This window comes from Amblyomma americanum, chromosome 1 (genome assembly GCF_052857255.1).
Source record: "Amblyomma americanum isolate KBUSLIRL-KWMA chromosome 1, ASM5285725v1, whole genome shotgun sequence".
In the NCBI taxonomy this organism is placed as follows: domain Eukaryota; kingdom Metazoa; phylum Arthropoda; class Arachnida; order Ixodida; family Ixodidae; genus Amblyomma; species Amblyomma americanum.
This window is the reverse complement of record NC_135497.1, coordinates 184,565,459-184,590,016: the sequence shown is the minus strand read 5'-3', so window position 1 is coordinate 184,590,016 and position 24,558 is coordinate 184,565,459. Positions and strand designations below refer to the sequence as shown.

At 42.2% G+C, this 24,558-nt stretch overlaps 1 protein-coding gene across 2 annotated transcripts in view; it reads right to left on the bottom strand.

Moving 5' to 3' along the window:
- The window catches only part of S1P (membrane-bound transcription factor site-1 protease), a 66,538-nt gene that overhangs the window by 14,697 nt on the left and 27,283 nt on the right, over positions 1-24,558 (bottom strand). For both annotated transcript variants that reach the window (XM_077647986.1, XM_077647985.1), the window contains exons 15-21: positions 17,703-17,779; positions 17,494-17,589; positions 17,017-17,096; positions 16,872-16,907; positions 14,130-14,411; positions 11,365-11,442; positions 4,901-5,044 (exon numbers count right to left, since the gene is read on the bottom strand). In XM_077647986.1, the coding sequence (XP_077504112.1) occupies positions 4,901-5,044; positions 11,365-11,442; positions 14,130-14,411; positions 16,872-16,907; positions 17,017-17,096; positions 17,494-17,589; positions 17,703-17,779 (793 nt within the window). The remainder of the gene's footprint in view (positions 1-4,900; positions 5,045-11,364; positions 11,443-14,129; positions 14,412-16,871; positions 16,908-17,016; positions 17,097-17,493; positions 17,590-17,702; positions 17,780-24,558) is intronic.

Genomic DNA, 24,558 nt, shown 5'->3' with positions numbered 1-24,558 from the left:
TAACTAGGTACAGGTGTTCCGGGAAGAAGCTACCTTTGCAGAAGATGGTTAAGTGGCTGAAAGATAACTGCTACTCATCGTTATCTGCTGATAAAGATAGTGGCTTTGTTGTTCTGGACAAGGATGCGTATGTGCCGAACGCATCAGATACTGTTAATGCCGTGTTTGACAAATGCAACAGTGTGTCAATGGCTAAGGTGAAGACTAAGGCGAAAAGACTTCTGAATAGGCTAAATTTGACCAAGCTAGCAAGTGTGATAGATACTAGTAGCCACAACGTTTGCCTGCAGATGTTTTTCACAGCAAAAACCCACGAGCCAGGGTGGCCGTTTTGTGTAATAATTTCTGAAACTGGAACATGGCAGTAGCATGTCGCGAAATTTTTGCAAAAAAAACTGAAGGTTTTAACATTTGATAACCCTTTCAGGGTGAAAAGTTCAGCCAAAGTAATAGCGTTTCTAAAATGCAATTACAATAAGAAACTTTGGGGATTTTCTACTGATCTGAAAGACCTTTACTACACTATTCCTCAGGCTGAAATTATGTCTTCTGTTAGTCACCTCATTGACCAGTATGGAGCCGTTGCATTCCAGAATGAGTGTGGGATTTCCACAGGCAGCTTTCTCGAACAGCTATCTTGTTATGTAGAGTCTACTTTTGATGAATGGAATGGGGATGTATACATTCAAAAAGATGGAATCTGTTTTGGTTCATGTCTTGCACCCATCCTTATTGACATGTTCCTGGCTTTGCGCGACCAAATATTGAACGAGCGGTTCGAAGGGTCCCACGTTTGTGGCATTTTTAGGTTTGTAAACGCTACTTCGTGTTTTTAGAATGTGACAACCTCGAATTCGAGCAGCAGTTCCTTCATGTTTCTTTAGCGTTCTCCGAGTGCCTGAAACTGATGATTTTAACACACGAAGTACCACTTAATGATTTATCACGTTTTTAGATCTCTCACTTCCATTCACTTCATTCCATGTATGTTGGGCTTTTGAGCCCCGTGGTCAAAAACCCATCCTGCCATATTCATCAGCCCATTCGAAGCTTGTGAAAAGAGCAATTGTGCATTCAGTTTTTAACAATGTTTTAAAGATATCATGTGAGCACAGGTTGGAGCAAAGTTTCCACAACCAAGTAGATCGGTTGACACAGGCCGGTTACCATTCAGAAGTATTGGTTTCAGTCGCAGAAAAACTGCAGAAAAAGTTGAGGTCTGATGTCAATAGCAAAATTAAAAAGGACAAAAAGAAAAAAGTTGCCGTTGTGCCATATCTGCATCAGGTCTCGCACAACCTGAAGAGAATTGGAAAGCATGTGGGAGTTGTTGTGTTTTCGGCACCTATTCGTTTGTCCAGCCTGGTGAAGAAAGTTAATTTGGCCAACAGTGAACAACGCGGCTGCTTGAAAAGGCATGCAAAACAATCTGTCCCCTACCAGGAGGGAGTCATCTACTCTTTGCCGCTATGATGTGGGAAGCATTACATCGGCCAAACTGGCCAATGTATCAACGAAAGATTAAAGGAGCATGATAATAATGTCACACGTGGCCCCATAGTAGGCCACGTAGCCAAACACTGCAAAAACTGCTAAAGTGATGATGATGATGACGCCGAAGATGATATCGATGCCAGCAAGCCATTGTACAACGAGTGCGTTTGTGATAGTTAGGAACCATGACTCGCTGACAAGAGAAATTATAGAAGCACACATGATAGCAAGGCTCCCGGAAGAATGTATAAGCGGACCCTCTTTATCGCTGTCAGAAAAAGAAAAACGATACCTCGACCGCGAATGCTGACACGCGTGTGCTTTATTTCGAGTTTTTTTTTTATATTTGTGACTTGTGTGCATTGCTTCCCATTTCTGGCCGCCAGTTGGGTACTTACTCCGGCTGGCAGCTAATAAAGATTTCAGTTGTGAGTCAGCGCTGTGTTGTGTCCCTGCCTGTGTATTTCTTCTATGTTGCATTCGTTGCGCTGTAGTCATGGAACATTTCAATCAAGAGAAGCACTTTTACAGTGCTTGAAAGCATACATCACAAACAAGGTTTACTGCTTAAACTAACAGTGCGAAGACTGCAAGTATGAACCCCTTCCAGCTGGTGCTCATTTATAATGATACTATATTCCACACCTAAGTCATTGCTATGACCATGACATCAACCGATTATGTGCTGACGACTACCGTTTTTTTCCGGTGTATAAACTGCGGTTTTTCATTCAGAATTTTTCAGCAGTGCATCTAACACAATGATGTGACTTATATAGAGTTAAAAATGATGCACCACTGCATGTCATCTTTTGCCACACCTGGTAACTACGTTTCAAAACGAAATTAGCGTTAACAGAGGAATAAATTTCATAACTCTTAAAATGCTATCTTAAGGGTAGAATCGCACAATCTTGCCACGGCCGGATTGTTGCCTCAGTGCGCCGACAGCCACTGAGAGCCATCACAGCGTGGCTGCTATGCGCTCGCGGGTCATACAATGAAGTGCAGCACCACGTGGCATGCCACTGCGTTGTGCCACGGTGCAGTCAACTACTGGCTGTGAACCTTACTAGCAGAAATCCTCTTGTTTTAGAGATGCAGCGCGCATGAAAGCGGCCTGGCAGAAAAGGCAAAGTTGCAGCCTGCATGCACTGCTATGTCTGTTTCGCAGCAACCATTTTCATCGTTCTCAATTTTCGTTAGACTCTAGAAACTGCGTATCTTAGGTCACAGGGGACAAGAAAAAAGCGCATGACATAAACATTGGGCTTGAAACCAGCCAGCGCTACCACAATATGTAGAGCGCGGTGCGCGCGCTGAGGCATCAAAGGTGCGGTTTCGTACTCATGCCTTAAGTTTGCGACAGAATTTGTGCTTTGTCTTCAGGCATTGCGAAGGAGTGCAGAAGGCAAATGGTCCCACTCATGCTACAGTTAAAGGATGCTGCTGTAGTGCTCGTTTCACGGGCCATCTTGTTATTGCTCCTCCAATAATCCCTCCTGATGCAGCGCCTTCTCTATTTTTACAGTGCCAGCCAGATACAGCCTATCCAACCGTCCAAGGCCCTCTCCTATCCTTCTTTCCTACTGTTCCCTGTCGGCTAGCCTTCATGCCTGCTCTAAGTCTGTGGGAGAGAGTACCACCCGAGTAGCGCCACATGGCAAAAAGTGGGCAAAGTCATTTTTTTTCTTATGTTCTCTCTTTCTTAGCGAGGCGGCACTCTACATCCCTGATGTTCATCAGGCTGCCTGTCAAGTAATGACTCATCATACAGCACGCCATGCTTGGCGCTGCTCACCGTGGCACTCCTTACGTGGTGTTGCTACAGGCACTGAAAGGTCTGTTATTGGTAATTAATTTTATCAGTATTTACCCTTATTGCTAGTTATTAATAAAAAACACAAGATGCATGAAACACTTTCGAAACGTGTGCGAAACGTGCGTAGCATTGCGCTGTACCCGTGTCCTCCGCAACTCTTTGCTTGCCGGTGTGGCTTTGCTCACCGACAATCTGCTTTTGTTTTGTGCAATCTGGCACGCCACTATGCATTTGGCAGGCACGATTCTGCTATGCCAATGCCCAACGCACGTTCAGCGCTCAGTGTTGTGCTCTACTCGTGCCCTCCGCAACCCTTTGCTCACCGACGGAGCTTTGTGAACGTGATGGAAAAACCGCCGCGCCGCAGAAGGAGAGACAGCTAATCAAGAAGGGGTAGGAGGGAAAAATCTGACAGACACATGATTCAGGAGCGGGACAGAGCAGCCGCAGAACGCTATCAGGGCGCGCTCAGATGCAAGCGTGACTCGAGCAGTTGTACCAATTAGTAGCGCCACATTGCAGCAACTAACTGAACCGAGGCATGTGAAACGCTCCCATTGTGAAGCGAGCTATGTGGCTGGCATTGTTAGAAAAGAGGAGGCACTGGCTGATGCCACCCTCCAGTAAGGAAGTATCACGGACACCCTACAATGCTTCATGACAGCATTCAGCTCCTTTGTCAAGTGAGCATTAAGAAAAACTGCGATATTAGAATTTTTCACAGAATGCAATTATGCAAATAATTGTAAACAAGGCATTGCAAAAATTGCAAACAACTGCAAACAAGGAAAAGTCTACAAAATGAAGTTTATTACTACTTACTACTATTACATGATTCCCCTTCCCTTATTTAATTCCTGACCTTCCAGCTATATTAAATTATGCTGATAATAGGCGAAGAAAACATTTGCTTGTAATGTCTCTGTTTCATTTCATTGCGTGTTCTGGAAAAGTTTTAGTCTTTAGTTTGAACTACTTGCACTGATATTCAAAATAATTAGAAAATATTTTATTTGATTTGCAACCAATTTTTATCATTCGTATTTAGTCTGCAATCAAAAATTTATATTCCCACCACCTCTACTTTATACCTTTTATCGGAATTTTGAAGTAGTTTCAAGATATTCATAAAAAATTTGGCAGTGACTTAAGACTGCTTTTGTGTGAGAATGCGAAAGCATTAAAGTGCTGAGTCATGCTACATTGCACAATGATTATGAGTCATGACTATGACTATGAGGCATGGCTATGCATAATTTGTGCAAACTCTATACACCTTAAATAATGTTACTTGTAAGGTACTGAGTCATGATACGTCACAGAACGACTATGAGTCATGACAATGATTGTAAGTCATGACTTCCATAGCTCATAGGATTTTACATTTCATAATTCATGACTACATGTTTGCTTAAATGTGTTGTGACATCATACACCAGCTTACTGCGTCATCTGAATTTCGTGCCATATACAGTGGCGGATGGGTTTAATTCTAATAGAACATATAATGGTTTTGAATTAAAAATTTTACACGAGTGTCTGGTGACGGCAAAAACTTGCTTAAAATAAGGCAAAATTTAGAACCTTTCTGGATGTGGGTAGTGTCAATACAGTTAGAGTCCCCGTAGATGGCAATGCGTCCAGAGGATTTGGAACTGCCAGTCTGTACCAAACCAAGAATAGGCACCCCTTCCACACGATCTGCTTTTTTCTCCAATACTTCTTGGCCTGGAATGAAACAAAAAATAGCACTCAATCATCCACTTGCTGGTCATACCTTCAGCATTTCACAAATACCTAAAATTGTCTTGTTCTAAGATAACGAAATAGGCAAACCCAGACAGTTTGACCGGAGCTACACATAACTAGATTTTTCAGCATAAAGTTCAGCAGGTATAGTTATTGACATTAAATCAATTTCAAGGGAGTGAAAACTTGCTAAAATGTGCCATGAGACTATGGTGGAAATGAAAAGATCTTGATTAATACTGCAACAAGAATCGAGCACAGCAGTACCGAAGAAAGGAGGGTTTATAATTTCTGTCTGCAAATTGAAAATCACATAAAACAAGCTAAAGCGCCACCCTGCGGTGAAACCTTGCCGTTATTATTGTATTCCACCACGTGACCACATCTCAGCAAATTATGACTTACATGTTGTTAAGTGTAGACTATTTTTTGTTTCAGAACTGTTCGTAATATTTTATTATAGTTTACACTCTCCCCAGTGCACCCTCCAATGAAAAGAAACGCTCTCTTCGCATTGCTGATGAAATGCTTCCTTTCGTTACTACTGACCAATGAGTCGCTCAAAGCAAATAAAAAACAAGTGGTCAGTTTTTTTTTACATTACATTTGTGTGGGGTATAGTGGGCACCTCCCCACCCTTTCCTTCACCAGTAATCTCTGCAGCAGCAAAGCTACCAAAGTACGTTCAAAACCATCTAACTGCAGCAGAGCCGCCTGGGACCGAGAATAAGAAAAAATAGGAGAACCTCGATGAAACCTATCTCAAGGGGTTGCAAAATCACTTGTATCATCCAGAATGAACAAATTCCACATGCAGAAGTACAAGAAATGTATTCACGAACATCTGTTTGCAGGCGAGTGGATTTATTTATGGTCATGCACCACTGCTCTTGCGCCGCTGATGTGTGGATCGTGCGTCGCCATTCACTCGCTGCCCTGGTGTACGTACCATACAAGTGGTGATTGCAATGCTGGTGATATGCAGACAGCATTTAATACTAAAGGGTGTGGTTGCAGCTTGTGTGTTAATTCAGGGTTCGCACAGGCCAATGAAATCCTTGAAAATCCTTGATTTTTATGAAAAACTATTTCACGGACCTTTGAAACCCCATTAAGGGGTACTTGCCTGATTTGGCCAGAATTGTTGAATCTTTGTCTGTGGCGGCGACAAACCAAAACAAGCTTTCGCAGCAATGGTACTGGCAAAGCTATCTCGTGCCTGCTGGAGGAATGAATGCTATATCACTAGCCTCCACGGTAGAATGTCCGTTCTTGCAGCTGGCGCAAGACCGCACTACTGGTACCACTGCTGTGAGAGCATGCTGTTTTGGTCCACCGTTGCCACAAACGATAGGAATTTTTGATTAATTCTGACCAAATTGGGCAAGTACTCCACCTAAACGTAGCATAAAACAAAACAGACCCGCCAAATGCTACCTCTCTGCGAAATTTGAGTGCGAACAAGCGATCAGTTAGGCCAAGATAATTTTTTTTAAACTTTCTTTGAGCAATGCAAAGGTCAGTAGATGGCACCACAGTGTTTTGCATTTCTTGGTTAAAGTGATAACCACACCCCAGCAAAACTGTTAATGTGGCATATGCCACAGTTTCGTAACAACTTTGAGCACGGAAACAAACATGGACACTACGCTATATACTAAAACTGTTCAACACTGTCTGGTGGTCAAGAATATGTCACACGGTATCTAGCAAGCTACATTTTTCGAAATCCATGACTTTTCCATGTTTTCCCCGACTATCCAGTCAGAATTCCGTGGCCACCGAAGAGGTGGAAAACATAATGGCCAATGATAATGGACAGTATACGTGAAGTACCTGCAAAAAAAAAAAAAAGAATATTCTCTAAAACTGCAAAAGCTGCTGCACTAAAGACAGATTTGCTTTTCCTATTTAAGGGAGAAAGCTTTTTTTTTTCTTACTAAAGGAAATCCATCTTTAAGCTGTGACTCATGAAGCAACCATTGCTTCTTCTCTTCCAGCTCGTCAAATGAAGATAGATATTCTCTTCTTTTTCTTCTGAGCATTTTCAGTAAGGACGTCTGATTATCAAAATTTTGGTTTTGAAGCGAGCAAGCATTATTTAATAACACCTGGTTGCAAATAATATTAAACATTTTCAAATAGTTCAAATGTCAACAGAGGTAAGTTATTAAAAAGAAATGTGGTTTCACGAAAAACCGCAAGCAAAAGAAAGATTTATTGCACACAAGTATTTTACTCCTCATCATCATTTATCTTATCCTTTACACTTATTTGGCATCACATAATGGAGGAGTTTAATCATGTAGCATTGGTTGAAGTCATACAAAGCATAACTGTGTTCAGAGGAAAAGGTCTAATATGACAAATTCCAGAAATTCTAGGAAAAACTCAAACCAAAATTTTGATAGAATAAAACTGGAGGGGACACTCAAGCTCCACCTTGAGGGTATACGACGTGATAGAGGTAATGGGTTAATACCTATATATGTGGAATTCGTCATTCTCTACTTTACATTCATACACTGCTGGGAGTCCTCATGCAGTGCAGTGGCTAAGTGATGCACCACTGCCCTGCGATGGCAGATACTACCACCAGTGGGGTTTATGAGACCCAGGTTGCTCAACTTCTTGTGATCAATAATTAATTTAACTGCCGCCTGCCATGGTGGGCAGTTTGCTGACAATGCGTTAGGCAGGCTGTGACGACACACCAGGTCATGTGACCTAGACGGCCTACCCGCCAACTAGGTTGCATCTTGAGAGACTTTTTTCGTGGATTTTTCGCCCACAGCCAAAGACGACACCGGCTTTTCTATGACACGGAATTCTTAACGCTGTCGCATTAATAATATGACAATGTCTCAATGCTCACATAACAAGGGAGCCACTGAATGCTGTCATAAAACATTGTGAGCTATCCACCATGTTCTGCAAGTAGTACCATTCTTCTTCTCATCATAGTTCAGATACAAAAAAAGGGACATTTCCTGCTATTGCCTGATATGGACAGATGTCCTAGCACTGGCAGATTGGTGTAAAACTTGATTTGGAGAGGCATGACAATGTGCATTAGTGTGAAATACAAGATGGCTCACAAAATGGATGAACAGTGGCAGCTCGGACTACAGCTCAAGCGAGGCCTTTAGAAAGGTGATCCCTTCTATGCCCCCCCTGACACCGCAAGGCACAGTTCCAACTGTGGAATGGCACTCCAAACATGGAATTCTGAAGAGATATAGTAGTCCGCTTAGTACTCGTGCTTCGATTAAGGCTACCACGTTTTAACCTGAATCAACGCAGCTATTTGGGCTGCAGTTTTTTGCTTCTAAGCACACCAACAGCACCTGACTGATCTAAGCCCTTAGCTTTGGGAGTTCATTAAAATTGCGCCCACAGGTTTTCGTGCCGCTTCAATGGTTTTTCAAAAGACTAGATTGGTTGTCATGTCCAATGGCGTTAAGCATGCTTTCACAAAAGCGACAGAAAGGTTCATTCTAACTTTCAGGAAATCTAAATGACATCGTAGCATTTGATGTACGGAGTGTCATGCGCCAAATACTACGATGTCAAATACATGCCATGCTGCCAGGGATTCTTCTTTTAGGCTTTCAACACAGCACTCTGTGTACTCAGATACCCCTTTGAACAGCAGCACTATTGCGGGACAAGCAAAAGATGACTTTTTACAAAAAGTGGCAGCTTTTTGTGACCTTCTCAACATAGCTCAAACCACAGAGCATATAGCCTGCATTTGTTTCATTTCTGCACGGCCTACAAGACTGGCAAGACATGGACAGCAAACATTCTAAAACGATGTTCTTGGAGCATGCAATTTTGATGCCATGTTAGAGCAGCATAACGCTTAACATGAGAAAACCAAAACTGTGTAAATTCAATGCTCTACTGGGTCTGACTTGTTTCATGGCAGATGCTTTTGAATTTAGAATAAATTTCCTAATCTGCCTAACTCGAAACTTAGTGACCAGTGAGACAACCTACACAGAACAAACTGCATATACAGTGCTGACATCATCAACGAGAAAAAGACAGCTAAAATTAATGTGGACATGATTTCACACCTCACACACGTGCAAAGTAAAACCAATTTGCGTGGACCATGTACTGGGCGCTCGCTGTACTGTCACAATCAGTGCAAGCCATTGTATTAATTTCAGTTGCTGTTTCACCCCGACTTGGCCAAATTTTTAATGGTATTCCTGGCATTTCCCCGATTTTTCCAGGTGCCCAAAATTTTCCTGTCAATTCAAGGGTTTCCGTGTCGCTAGACACCCAGTGTCAGTTTTTACTTGATCACTTTATCCGGCGCGCAATCACTATTGTGCTTACTGATCATGGTTTTCAGCATCGAATACAAGAAAGACTGCATCCACTGACTGAGAAATTCTTGGTAAATATCTTTTACAGTGTGTCTGTGACAGCAGTGGTGGTGGATGTGGTGACAACGGTGAAAGCTTTCGTCCTGGTGTCTGCTCTTTTTACACAACACTGCTATAATGCAAGGAAGCCACCCAAGCTAATGTTTGACCTGCCACCATCGAGTGCTGCAGTGCTTTGCGGGAAAGCCAAACTAGCTGACATTGGCCGCTTGTTTTTTTTTGCGGCCTTTGCAATTGCCGCGAGCGGCTTCGAAACGGTGACAAAACTACTGAAAAGGTCTCTTCCAGTTGCTGTTGTTTCGCTGATTAAATTTTGCCTCTCCAGTGCAAGTTTCTGAAGAAATTTTATATACAAATTGGCTACATTGAACCCTTTTAGGTTTTTATCTATTTGACATAAGGAGATACCACTGTATTACCTTTTGTAATTTTCATTTGGGTAGATCATCATCAACGATATGGCGGATATAGTACTTTGTCGTTCTGCAGTTTTTTTCTGCTTCTTTAAAAAAAAATTTAGTTCAAACTGATAATGTAGAAAAGTACATTTATTAAGCTATATTTTGATACATTACATAGTTCTCTTGAAAATTTTTTACTCAGTGTGACAAATTTATGTGGAACACACTTTGAAAATGGCCTTTTTTCATGAAGTGTCAGAAAAAAAATTCCTAGTGTGAAAAGTTTTTGAGTTAAAAATTAAAACTTTTTGTGGCTACTTAACAAATAAATTTGAAACATTTTGTATGTTCCATAATATTTTTAAAGTATTTCCCGAAGACATATTGTCTTGTCACTACAATTTTTTTTCTAAATTTTCAACATTTTTATGTGTACGCCGATTTTTTCTGCAATATTCACACAAAGTATTTGTGTTGAAATAAATGTCTTTAGAAAGAACATTGTGTTGCCATCATTTTCATGCAAATTTTGCCTTCTTACACCTCAAATATTTTGCAGGAAAAATTGCCTCAGACCTATCAAAAACAATCATTTTTCTTGTGGTAGCGAAAGAGCTGAGCACTTGTGTCATGTCTCCATTAAAAGAACAGTATTTTGTGCATTTCTAAAGCAATAACAGTGTTGAATGACAAGTAAGTTTCATGCAGAAAAGAGGACAGGTCTTCACCTCAAAATGAGGTATCAAGAATGCACTAATACAAAGTAGCTACCCAGCTCATGAAATGTTCAAAAAGACAAAGGCACTTTTGTAGTCAATTTTTGTTGCAATGTGTTAAATGGAATGTGCCAACACAATTTCAACATCAGCACTACTCTACTAGTAGTCAACGTAAGGCACTCTGTAAGATACTGTACCAGATGCTTAATGAGTTTGCCTCAGAAAATGGTTATCAGCTTTAGCTTGCCCTTATGCTCGTTGCAATGCATATGCATCAGCAGCTGCCAAGGGCACTTGGTATACAGCTTCAGCACACAGAAGCATACACATGTATAAACAGCTGGTAGTGAAAGTTTGCGTCACGTGGGTGTGCGGAAAAAAATTGTCTTGGCATAGTCACAAAAGTATTTTGTGTGCCTGCAAGTACTACAAGGGGATGCGCAAGTGCCATCTGCACCCCAGCCACCAGGCGGCTGGGTTGCAAGGCACTACTAGGAACAAATTTATTCTCAGACGCAACCTTCCCAGATTTAAACTTGTATACCTGTTCAGATTCACTTTTACCGGACACTAGTAACATAGAATCAATTACATCCATAATATATGACGTATTGCTCACTGCAGAACATACAACTTAACTTCAGAGCAGTAAAACACAAGCACACCATTTCCTTCTATAAGCAATCTTGCACAGCTGTACAAATTTACAGTTCTACACACTTACAAAGTTTATCTGTTATAAGAGCAAGGTAAGCAAGACAGGCAAACACCACTCAAACCTTGATTGGTGAGTGTTCTCCGAATCAGCAGACCATTCTCTGGGAATTTGATTATACTTGTGCCGGAGGCATAGTACACTGCAGAACAAAAAGAAATGAGCATATAATCAAAAGGCACTAGGACAGTTGCTCAGCACGCAGAACACTTACACACATGGTGCTTTTGCGACTGAAATGATTTACAGCTGAGCCCATGCAATTATAATCAAACTCAATGGAACAGCAAAAAAATTTCATTTGTGAAATATACAACATGTGACATAAATTTATAAAGTGCTATTTGAAATACCCATGTGACAGACAGATGCCTCTAGATTACAGCCCCTAAGAGCTCTGCTGCATGCTGGAGCAAACCTGAATCATAACATCTTAACAGAAAGTTCAAATGTATCCTTCCACTCAGCCTTGTCTAAAATGCGCACCACTATGGGGCACTCCGCTTATACTTTACACCATGCATGCACTTGTCACTCGCTTTTTTCCCTTATCTCTGTTGTCTCATTTGAGATGCAAAAATAATAGCGCATAAAGGCAGACAAGCACAAGTAAGAGACGCAGGACAAGCGTCTCCTCCACAAGTTGTCTCCTACACATTTCTGCTGCATATTTTTATGGCCCTGATGGAGCTGCTGGAAGACTTTCTCAAGGTCATACAGCTTATCAAGTTTCGCAGTAGCCTGAAACAGGCTTCCACATAAGATTTAACTATGAGACCAACGAGAGGAGTGCTCAAATAAGGAAGACTCATTTGAGTATGATGGGTAGGTTTACAAATATGGTGATATTTTTATCTTCAGAGCTTTATTAAAGATATGATGATGGTGGTCATGTGGATGCTACCTTCACATAAGGCTTAGCTGACACAAGGTAAGAATACTGCTATCACGATTATCTGACAAATTAGACAAATTTTGTAAAATAAATTTCTAGTTATTGATTTTATTCTGCATGTTGCAATCACAATCCAAAAGACTTCACTGATTAAGAACTCATCAAGCTTACAGAGTTGCTGAAGTGATATTCATAGGCCAATTCCCTGCTTTTTCCCTAACTGATTATGAAATGGAAGTGCTGCCCACAACAGTGTATCAGGAACTGACAAGCTTGCGAAGATACTTGCTCATGACTGCACAGCTGCACAGCACTGTGACCAACTGTGAGTGCAGCAAACAGGGGTACATGGGCGGCACATCTGCGATATTTCATTGCCCTGTGAAGGTCAGTGGCATGCTGTTGGCTGCCTTTCTTAGTAAGCAAGCAGTGCCAATGTGCCAGTGATCTTCACAGAGAAATGAAACAAAAGCACATGTTGCCTACTGTAGCAATAACAGTACAACTCTAGCATTCATGTTGATGATTTCTAAGACCTACTAGTATTTATGCCAAAGGCTGCAAGGCATAACTGGTTGGGTCTGGAGAGGCTTTCAGTTATGAGAACATAACAACAGCAGCTGTCTGTATTTGCAAAAGAGCTCGTTGCTAGACAACCAGCCCAACAACCAAAGACTAGGTATCCATGGTGTTTCCAAGTTTGCAACACACCAAGCATTGGCCATGACCAACTTTCCCCCGCAAACCAAATGACTGCTGCAACTTCATATAAGAGTCCTTGTTTTCAGTAGAGATGTATTATAAAATACTGGGAGACTGCTATTTATAATACACTTTGAACACTCCTCCCTTGCATAAGTCTGAGTCACAACTAAAGAAACAAGAATTTATCAGCAGAAACAGCAATATATATACCATCGCGCTCAATATGAGCTGCAATGCATAAGGTGAAGTACGAGCTCAGTTCTCCAAGCAGTGTGAGCCCAGTGGTACTGAATATTGGTACAGTTAGCCATCGATGTAAGTTACAAACTACACTGAATGTGCAAATTTGGTACTCCATGTGAAGGCACATCGATTTACTATAAAATGAAAACGTCAGTTGGTTCACTGCATACATGTTGTAAGTCACACTAAGCGCAACAATACATGGTGCTTATAAGACTCCTTTACTCTACCATGCGTCCCTCATAGCCTCAGTCGCTTTGGGACGTTAAGCCCCATAAAACCAATCTTTACTCTACCATTCTTTCTTACCACTGTGCACTAAAATGCACTCACACCAGCACGCATAAATTAAAATGCTGTCTTGAATACTATCGCTCTCACTTCTTTTTCTCTTTTTGGGAGCATGGCCACTATAGGGAGTGAAAAACGTCAAATAAGAACCCAGTTTTAATACTCACACGACATTTTTTATGCAACAGTTCATGAATACAGCATATATGCCACCCTAACTTGCTGTCATCCTGTCACCTGCATTGAGTAGCACAAACCCTAGGGACTGCATAGATGACACCACAAATATGGTGCACCAATCTTTGTTTTACTGACTAAATTTGCAAACAAAATTTTTCTACTAAGCTTCCCTCTGAATGTCAATGCCATATTAACAGTGACTGTAAAAGAAAAATTTTATGTTTTCAAACTTTTAACACCTTTTGATAACCTACACCTACGTTAATGCATACCAGTAGCACAAAATGTGATAGCCAGGCACGTGCATCCCACAGAAATTATAATGCCAAGTCTGCAACAACAACAAATACTAGACTGGTGCTGAGAAAGATGACTGCAGGTCAATAAAGAAAACACAACCCCATTCATAATGAGAACATCATATTTTACACATTCAGTTGCAGTGTTCACAATGCAAAATATGGATATTCATGCTTCTGTTGCAGGCTGCCGTAAAATGGTGAAGGATGGCTCACTTTTGTGGTCTCCAATGGTAAATTCACCCTCATATACATTATCCCCAAGGCCAATGTTCCAAGGAGTGAGCAAGTCGTTGATGGCTGGCACATTTGAGCCTCCTGTATCAGGCATCCACCATTGACGTGTGTTCTCATCAAAAAATTTTATCTTGCGCATTACAGACACGTTGTACCAGTCTGCAAACACCACCAGGGACAGCCCAGCCTCTACATCACGGTGCAACTTGGCCAGCTCCTCAGGGAAATATTCCTCTTCAAGGTCAACAAGCAACAAAGTTCCTGGAATACATTAAAACACCCTGCCTCAGATTTTGTTATACTATTCATAATGAAGAATGCCTCCCACCATTGCCTCTAAAATGCCATATGCGTGCCTCAGGAAAACTGCTTCATGAGAACCTGCACGTTCTGAGTTAATCTTACTGTAGTTTAAAACGACTTTTCGAACTTGATGCAAAAGCATAATAAAAACAGAGTAGCAATAAAGTGCAAGCCTACCTCCGCGCCATTAACAATGGCAACCAAATTTTCCCTTTCTTTACTGCATATATCAAATTAGATCAGTCTGATAAATGGAGTGAAACAGCTCATTCAACATATTTGTGGCCATTTCTGAAAGAGTAATGCCACTCTATGTACACCTGAAAAATTGTACTTCAGCACCGATATAGTTTGGATGTTTTTTTTGCCATGACCAAGATCTCATGGCTTAAACCACTAAGAGCTGCCATTATAAAGGGCCTTATTCACTGCAGTAAGAAATGAGTTAGTGAAGTTCTACGTGCCAAAGCAATACTGGAGCCGAGGCACACCACAGTGATCAACTAGATTAATTTCAGTCACCAGCAGTACTGCAGACCAATTTAGCATGTTACCTCCATCAAAATGTGGTTTATTTGGCTGAATTTGAACTTGTGAGCTAGTGTTCAGCAGCCGAACATTACAGCCGTAAATGCCCCAATGGCAGGTGCCAACACACTCTATTTACCACAGATACTATTAATAGGTTTAAAATTGTGCAAAAGTAAAAAAGGTCAAAACAAGATGTCAAGGTTACAGCATTAACATCACACACTGAAGATGTCCAAAATAACTAAAAAAAAAACAGTTAACATGACTTTTATGATCTATTTGCAATTTATCCTAAGTGCATAGTTGGAAAAAGCAGAAGGCATTTTCCTTAGTCCTAAACAAGAACTACCACTTACAGTAATATCTCAATGATGCGAATATCACGGGGATCGCGAAAGAGCTCGTATCATTCGATATTTTGTATGGTCCAAAATAAACAAAACCCGCATGCAGAAGCATAACAAAAGCCAAAGCCATAAGTAGCAATAATACCTAATATGTTGCAATAGCAATAACACAAATCAGTTTACAGCTGATGAGATTTATTTACGGCCATGTGGTTACAGCTCACTATTCACTACGCACATAGTGCAACTGGCTGGCGATCGTGACTTTGGCGATGTGCGGGCCGCGTGCCCACACTCACTGCTCCCTACGCATACAGGTCACTGGTGATTGTGGAGTTGGCGATGTGCAGGCCACACACCGCCGCTCACTGCTCGCGATGCGTACTGCACAATTAGTGATCATGGCGTCGATGATGTATGGGTCGCGCTCAGTGCTCGAGAGTGCAGTTGTGGCTCGCGCATTCATATAATCCGTAGTGGCACAAGAAAAACCTCAGAACATCCAAAATTCTGCACACTGCATACAATGCAGTCTGGTCAGGGAGTTTCACGGATCCGTATCATCCTGAAATTCACATCAACCGTGTTCGTATCATCGAGATTCTACTGTACATAAGTTCATATTTGCTCTTTCAGACGCTGCTTTCAAATGCTTCATAAATTTGAAGTAGCTGTAAACAGTACAACAGAATCTCGATGATATGACCACGGTTGATATGAATTTCAGGATAACATGAATGTGAATAATTTTCTCACCAGAGTGTATTGAGTACAATGTGCAGAATTTCAAACGTTCCAAACACCCGTGCGCCACTATGGATGGTATGAATATGCGAGCTGCTACTTCACCCTCGAGCACTGTGCGTTACCCACACATTGCCAACGCCACGAGCGCCAGTAGTATGGTGTGCACCGCGAGCAAGTGAGCGGTGGCGCACAGTCTGCACATCGCAGATGGCCTGATCGCCAGTAACATGGTATGCCCGACAAGTTAAGAGACCGCTGATGACATGAGTGAACAAGTGGCTCGCGGCCTGCGGATCACCGACGTTGCGATCACTATTCGTGTGGCATACACCACAAGTGATCGGCGGCGCACAGCTTGTACATTGCTGGCGTTGCAATCACCAGTTGCGCAACACATGACGTGAGCAGTAGTGGCAAGGCCATAAATAAATTCAATCAGCTGTAAATAGATTTGCGTGAATGCATATTCTGTGTTTCTGCATACAGATTTTGTTTGTTTTGGATGATATGAATACTCTTTACGACCCTATGAGATTCATATCGGGATTCCACTGTATACAAATGAAGGCATAATGAGTCCCCAAAGTCAGAAGGTGCTGGATAAAATCAATTTTCTCCACAAATACTTCCCAACACAAAAAGGCAAGCACCATTTTCAAAGAAAGTCCTGAAATTATATAACCACACGAAAGGGAAGAAAAGGGTTAGCACTTATGCCAGTGGACATATCCTTAAAATGAAGAAAACATTAATGGCAACTTCCAACTATGCAAGTATGCCTCAAAGTACATACCATAGTTTTGTGCATCAAAACAAGTGAACGGGAAACCTGCAGATGGAGAACAAAAAGTTAGTTTATGGTGCCTGTTTTCTCAGGACACAAAACTTTATTTAGCTTCTTTGCAAAGCAGTAATATAAAATAAAATACACTACTCACCAAGAACTTCAATATAGTACCCATGATTTCGTAAATGTTGGTACATATCCTTAAAGTTTGTGTGGATGTGGTCTCCACTCCTATAAATACAAAGCAAACTCTAGATCAAGTTTAAATTCATGTGTCAGCAAAAGCTTAGGCATTTTAAATAATGAGTAAAGATAGCATGCGTATTTTTTTTTGAGATCACATTCCTTTCAATCAAAAAGCTTCCTCCTGCACTCCCTCCATCATTCGCTTTCATAACAAATATTTAAAAACACCAAATACTACAAAAAATATGGCAATTCTATCTGACCGCTCTAGTGTGAGCAACACGGAAAGTTTGTTCCACTGTTATCAAGTGTTACTCAAGCTGTGAAGATAACAAGCCATACAACATTGCCTTGGCATTTACAAGGCAATATTCTTCCAGTTTAGTGGATCAATATGTCAGCGTTTGAGCTAATCAAGTGTCTAGTACACAAGCGATCTTACCAATCTAATGGGTCAGTTTTGATCTTGAGATTGTCTCTAGGAAAATAGCCAGGTGGATAGCGTAAATTGTGATACTGATCCCACAGGATGCGTTTGCTAAAAAAAGACAGAAGAAGCAAAAGTCAAATGCATAATTTGTTTCTACATATTCACTCATCCACAAATGTAAATGTCAACATAGATGAAAAGAAAAAGAAGAAAAAATTTACCTGCGAGGTGGGGTAGGAATAATCTTTGCCTTAATAGGCAACTTTAGGTTTGATCGTCGTGGTTCCGTTTCTCCTTCCTAAAATAAGACCAATAGAATTCATAATCATTTTGGTAAGCAATGACAAAGAAAATAAACACCGTGCAGCAGCAGTGAGAAAATGAAAAGAAATTAAAATGGCCAACAAACAGCAGTTCAGTGTGTAAAATAAAACAAATATTACAACAAAAGCTCAGGAAAAATGAAGAAAAAGAGAAAAAAAAAGACATTTCCACTTTGGAGCCACATTAGCACCAGGATTTCACTCAACAGTACATCTATTTATTTCTGAAAATTTAGGAACATATAGATGTTCTAAACCCAAATACACACATCATTTGTCATCAAATAGCCTGAAGTTTTTAAAATGCCCATATTTTGCGCATATCAAGTGAAACCAAAGCAGACATTTTGGAGTGCACTAGTAACAGTGTGAGGTCAATGGTGTAAGAAGCTACCAAGGGTCAGCTGATCACCAGCCAGTGCATGCCCTACAGTTGGAGCCAATAAAATTAGCAGCTGTTTTTCCTCCTGCCTCTGAAGTTTCATTATGTTGGCTGTGAGTAGCATGCTGCATGTGTGTGTTTACATTATGAGCAAAATGCCATTAATTTCATGGACACATGGATGATACAGCACTGGAGAATTGTAAGTGCTCAATATACAGGTAATCTTGTTACAACGGATCCGGTTACAGCAGATATTCAGATATAACATACCAATCTTCCATGTTTGATTGATATTCCCATCTTTGCTTTAAACTGAACTTCGTTTACTGCCGATTTGGCTACAATGTACATTCAGATAGAACGGACTCAATTTGGAAACCATTAAGCTAGTTCGGGCTTTGTTACAGCGGACTTTTCAGCAGTGAATGTTCAACTTCCAAGTATTCTTTGGTAAGTCTTAGTGACACATGCGTCAATAGCAGCAGCAGCTATGAGAGTGGAGGCTATTTTGCTATTACCGCGAATTTTCGTGCATGAATGGTCTCCGAATAAAAGTTGCCCGCTGCACAAATCGCGGGCCTTGCAAAAAAGACACTAAGTATAAGTCGATACGTGCGTACTGACTTAGGTTGAGTGTCAGTAAGCTACTGCTGCGCGGGGTGGAGAGGCTCCCCTCCTCATCCTGCAGCCGTAGGTTGCCGAGGAAAGACACAGTCTACAGTGCGCTCCTTGGCAAGTAGTTCTCTGCGAACTTTTGCCCGCTCGCCTTTCATTCACTGACCTCCTGCACAGTCGCCAACATTTCTCTGAGTGTTTTAATTCCCACAAGACGTTAACAGCATGACACTCACGTGGGTTAGGACTTCACAAAGCAATTTTAACGCAAGTGACAATGTAATTGTATGGGCATCTGTTCGGGACTAACGGATATGAAGACGATAAAACAGAGTACCTTCCAATACACGTGTATTATGACATCGCGACTGATTATGCTGGCGAGTGGCAAAATGAAACAACCGAAACGCCTTCAGCCACCAACGGCCCTGTGGGTCCTGTGGCTATAGTTTCGATTCCGGCGCAACACACGCTTTCACAAAGTTTTCACTGGGGCTACCCATCGCTCATTAAGGAAAACAACTGCCAGTGCTAGCGCGTTACGTAGGCAGCAATAGCCCGCAGTTTGAAATCCATGGCACAACTGCCTGCATCACAAGCATTAGAGGAACCCGGTGCAGTGGCCTGGAGCATCTAACGTGGCCTGGAGCATCTACCGTGGCCCATCCAATGAAATGCGGTCACCGTGGCTGTGATTTGATCCTGCAACGGTGGGCTCACCAGCCAAATGCCAGATCTGCTAAATTAGTGACGCTATGTAAAGAATTTTAAGTACACAAGGGGCAAGCTACTACCCACAGAAAGGCTGAATCTGTCTTTGACCCTGCAAATGTAGCACAAATACCATATTTACTCGCGTATAACCCGCCCCTGCATATAACCCGCACCCCTAACTTTGAACTCCACGAAAAAAGAAAAAAAAACCTCGCGTATAACTTGCATGTTTTACTGGAAAAAAAAAAATGAGCGCTAGAAAGATACAACTGCAAACCCAGTGATCATTTAGTTTCCAGAACATTTATTCAAACGACCACCACCACATCACTGGTTATCTGATTCTCAATAGTCGCCGCTCTCACTGCTGCCATCCAAGGCTTCATCGCCACTCTCAAAGACGTAGTCATCCTCGGAACCATCCAAGCTGTTACTGATGGTGCATTTTTTAAAGCTTTTACGCACCAAGTCGGCCGGTATCACTTTCCATGCATCCATGATCCACTGGCACAGCAATGGAATATAGGGCCTTCGCACGTGTCCCGTCAGTGTGAGGACATAAAGGCCGTCGGCCATCCACTGGGCATACAGCCGCTTCACGTGTGCCCTGAACGGCTTGTTCAGGCACACGTCAAGTGGCTGTAGCATGGACGTCATGCCACCAGGTATCATAACGAGGTCGGTGCCGGTCTTGGCGAGGCGAGCCTTCACCGCATCAGTGCAGTGGCCTCGGAAGGAATCCAATACGAGCATTGAGCATCCAGTATGAGCAGCAGCTCTGCTACCAATTTCTTCAGCAGTGGCTATAATCTTTAGCTTCTCTTTCGCTGTGAAACACTGCCACTGAGTCGCACTCATGATGCCAAAACAAAGCAGGCAAACAGTGGGCACATTCGATATTCAGTCCTGGACTGTCCGGGACTACTTGCGGACTCGAGTCCGGCGTACGTTTTTCTCGGACGGCCCGAAAGCTCCGCCCACCAGTCAGAAAGCTGCCCGCATCACCATAGCAACGCGTTCGTTTTTTGCCTATGGCAACCCGCGGACTACTTGGGGCTGCAAAGAAGGAAGCCAGGCAGCAGACGACAGATGCCCCGAAAGCGAAGCGCCGTGCTGGCAGCCATATTGAGTTAGACTCGGTGCGCATTCTGATTACTTCCCGTGCTCCTGGAGGACGATATCGTGCGTTAAACCTTCACATGAGCTCCTTAGCTACTCTCTAAGCCATTGTAAGGCTTTTTATTCTTTTCATCTTTGTTTTGTTTTCTTGAAATCCACTACACACGGATGCACATTCGGAGATGTGAGCGCATATTGTTTGCTCATGTCGTCAAGAGGTTCTTGCTTCTGAAAGGAGCACAGAGACACGAACGCAGACAGAAGGGACACACACAACGCTTCTATAAAACAGTCCAACAGCTGCGCAGCCAAGATCGCTTAGTAATTGCTCAGGACAACGTTTTGGAAAGGTCACATTTTTGTGACGGTGTGTGCTAGCATTGCGATGGTGTGTCAGCGGCACTGTGTAACCTGTGTGAAAACGTCGATGTGCATGACACCTGTCACTTGAGCATCGTACATCCTTTTCTGTTTGTTTACTTCCGAGTGTGTGGACCTATATGCCTTCAGTAGATATTTTTGTGATGAATTGGTGACCAGACACAGCTTCCACTGTATGTGATGGCGGCTTTTATAAAAGGAGAAGTGTTATTTACACTATAATACTTCCATGCATGATATAATTCACAAAATAAGAGAAAAGAAGGTGTATTGGGTAAAATGAAGAAGAAATGCAAATCATCTGTTTGTATGCATGTGAATAATTGGAAGTTTATTTTGAAAGCTTAACTTCTAATTAAATAATTTGTCACATGTTAGATACTGATTTGGCCTTTTAGATGAATCATTCCACTTAACTATTTTGTCATGTTAAAGTTTTCAGCAGCTGGATGAATGAGTGATTGCCATAATTTCTTCTTTCTGGATCGCCCTTTGCTGTCATTCTGTAACCAGTTTTTTCATACTGTTCCCACAAACTTTGCTATAAATGTCTGCAATGCAGACATACGGCATGCTTGAGTTTAAACTAGTAGCCTGCTGTGCAATAAGCACGTTTCTGATACGAAGCTGTGTTCTCATGAAACAAAACACCGATAATTCTAACTTATACTAATGATAGAGCAGACATAGGAAGGGAAAAGAAGGGCTTGTTATGACATACATGACAGAAGCCAACAGTCACCGAAGCCAAGGAGCATAGCGGATGTATTTTTAATTTGTAGTGTTCATTAATGGGAGATTAACAAGGTAGATATTTAAAGATAATTGATCTTATCTTTAAATATTTACTTTGTTAATCTCCCACAATGAACACCGCAAATAAAAAAAGACATCCCCTATACTCCTTGGTTTTAGCAACTGTTGGGTTCCGTCATGCATACTAAGGATAATATAAGTTAGAATGGAGCAAGTGAGGAGGCCTGCATTACAACGACAACCACAGCGCATGCAAGGATTTGGAAAAGCTGCAAGTAAGTTCAATTATTTTTTTTCTCATCAAAGGCAATTAAGTATGTCAAAATTATTTTGAAGTACATGATCTTAACCAGTTGGAAAATCAATGTAAATTTTGAAATTATATGATCAATCTGGTACTGTTAATTCATTGGGGGCTGAAACCATCAAAACGTACCCAGCCAATACTTCTTCCTTTGATTCCCATGCCAAAGGGCGAATTTGCACAATAAAATCCTGAACGGTTATGCAGTCCTGCATGGATCGATAGAACGAAAAGTTGTACGCTATCGCGAAGTGTGACACATTTTTCTTACTTTCTGTAATACGAACGTTCAAACTCGCCTGCGATGTTGCGTTTGTCACGAATTATTCACACGTGCGTCGGGGTCCGCCGCACCGGTCGAGATCAGTGGCCATCACAGCCGATTGCAGTTTTACCTTCGATGAAAAACCTAGCAGCTAAGAACTTTGATGCAATTGATGTCTCACGAGAGCCACAATACCTGCAAGAACGCCACTAACAATCGGAACGTTGGGGAAGTCTGGCACACTCGCAAGTCAAAACTGATCTTAATATATGTACAATACACCTTCCTCTCCATGCCCGCATATGTGCAGCCCGGAAAACTTGTGGTTCCGGATCAAACGATCGTTCAACGACCTTATGCGCAAGGTTTTTCATACCGTGGTTCGCGGTGCCGTGCACATAAATTGTCTTTTAGGGGTAGGGAAGCTGTTCATGTGGTGGTATTGATAAACAACGTTTATTGCCAATGCACTTAGTCCAGGGCGATTTGCTTGTGTGCTGTGACAAACACCTCCATTGGCTGCGACCACGCAGGCGTCTGCTCGGCTGTGTTGGCGGCGGGTGGTGCACCTCATGCTGACGATACGCTTGGCATTCAGGCATGCCATGCTCTGTTGGCGAGAAGGAGCAAATAATTCGCGCCTCTGCTATCAAGATTAAACATCATATAGACGTCAGGAGATAAACATCCGCGTGACATCGCTGCGAAAGAACTGCGTTACTCCTGCGTCGTGGTGGCCATGGCTTGCATCGTCTGCTAGCAGACGATGCCGGCCTGGTACGGCGGCGTGGTACGGTACAGTAATGGAGGGGGAGCCCGGCTTCGGCAGCGAATCCGCAAGCAGCAAGTAGGTCACGTGACCATGACAGTGTTTTTTGTTAGAGCAGAAGCCGAGAGCTGTCAGCAAGTAATCCGGGACTGGAAAATCGAATGTGCCCAGTGCAAACTGGAGTGTAGTACACGAAACAGTGCCTGACACTAGGCTCAACAACACTGGCTGAAGAAAACATAGCCAATGGCACGGGGAAGAATAAACAGACTATGAATGTGGATTTGGCTATGCCTTTCGTTGGCTCCTCATCAGCTTGACAAGCGTCGATGACGATGGGGATAGCGGACCACATGGGGAGGCCACCATGCATTGCCACCATGCAAGTCGACCCCCCCACCCAAAGAAAAAATTCGCAGATAACCCGCACCCCCACTTTTAAATGCGTTTTTTCAAAATTTGGTGCGGGTTATACGCGAGTAAATACGATAAGTCAGCTCTGGACACAGGTCGCTTTCCCTCCCCGATTCTATGTGTTCATTTTCAATCCCTGGGTTGGCTGAGATCACCTTGAAAAATGGATGCTCAAATGTAATACCCAAACCTAATAGTTGTACAGCTACCTTCTTTTAGAGCTGTTAAGACTGAATAAACAAGGTCTTGTATGTAGCTGCATAAGCCTTGAAGGCCCCTCTGGTTATAACAGAGTCACCTATGGTTATAACAAAAGTGTTTTTAACATTATCTGGATTCTGCAGACTTCTCTTACAAGGGACCGAAATCTTGGACACTACTGGGCCTGTTGTAACAGATTATACTGTAGTAGTGCTTGCTAAAGTGAGCTGACAAGCAGTTTGGTACAGCAGCAAATTTCTGTCAAAGTAGAAAAAGTAATCACAACACTGGATTATCGCCTGTTTAAACATGTTGGAGGAAGGCAGCAAGGGGCTATAAACTGGAACTTCAGGAATACATATTTAGATTTATAGCCACCAGTCCGCTAAGTAAAACAGTGCAGGAGATCAAGTGCTCATTAATTGCATATTTGGTCATCACTGGCTTTCAGACTCAATTTAGGTTGTCTGGATCAAGGACACAGCAGTATGCATTTGGCCACCAGCATTTAAGCTTTTCATTAATGTTGCAAAATGAGGGGAGAGACTAGCTGTCACTAAAGGCCAGCTACAGTGTGCCGGAATGACAAGCCTACTGTAGCTGACCCTTCACAGAGCATTGGTGACCATATCTGCGTCCTGAGAGAATGCATGGTATGACAGGTCTAAGTTGCACAGTGCACTGTAAGTGCCGAACAGAACAGCATGCTTTGCCACACTAATCTTAATGAACTGTAGACTCGCGAGCAGCTGACCTGCATTTTGTGGGGTGTTTAAAATGCAGTGTAGTCTGCTTGCTTTTTGCCAGCACTGAATAGTGGTGCTTTGTTCA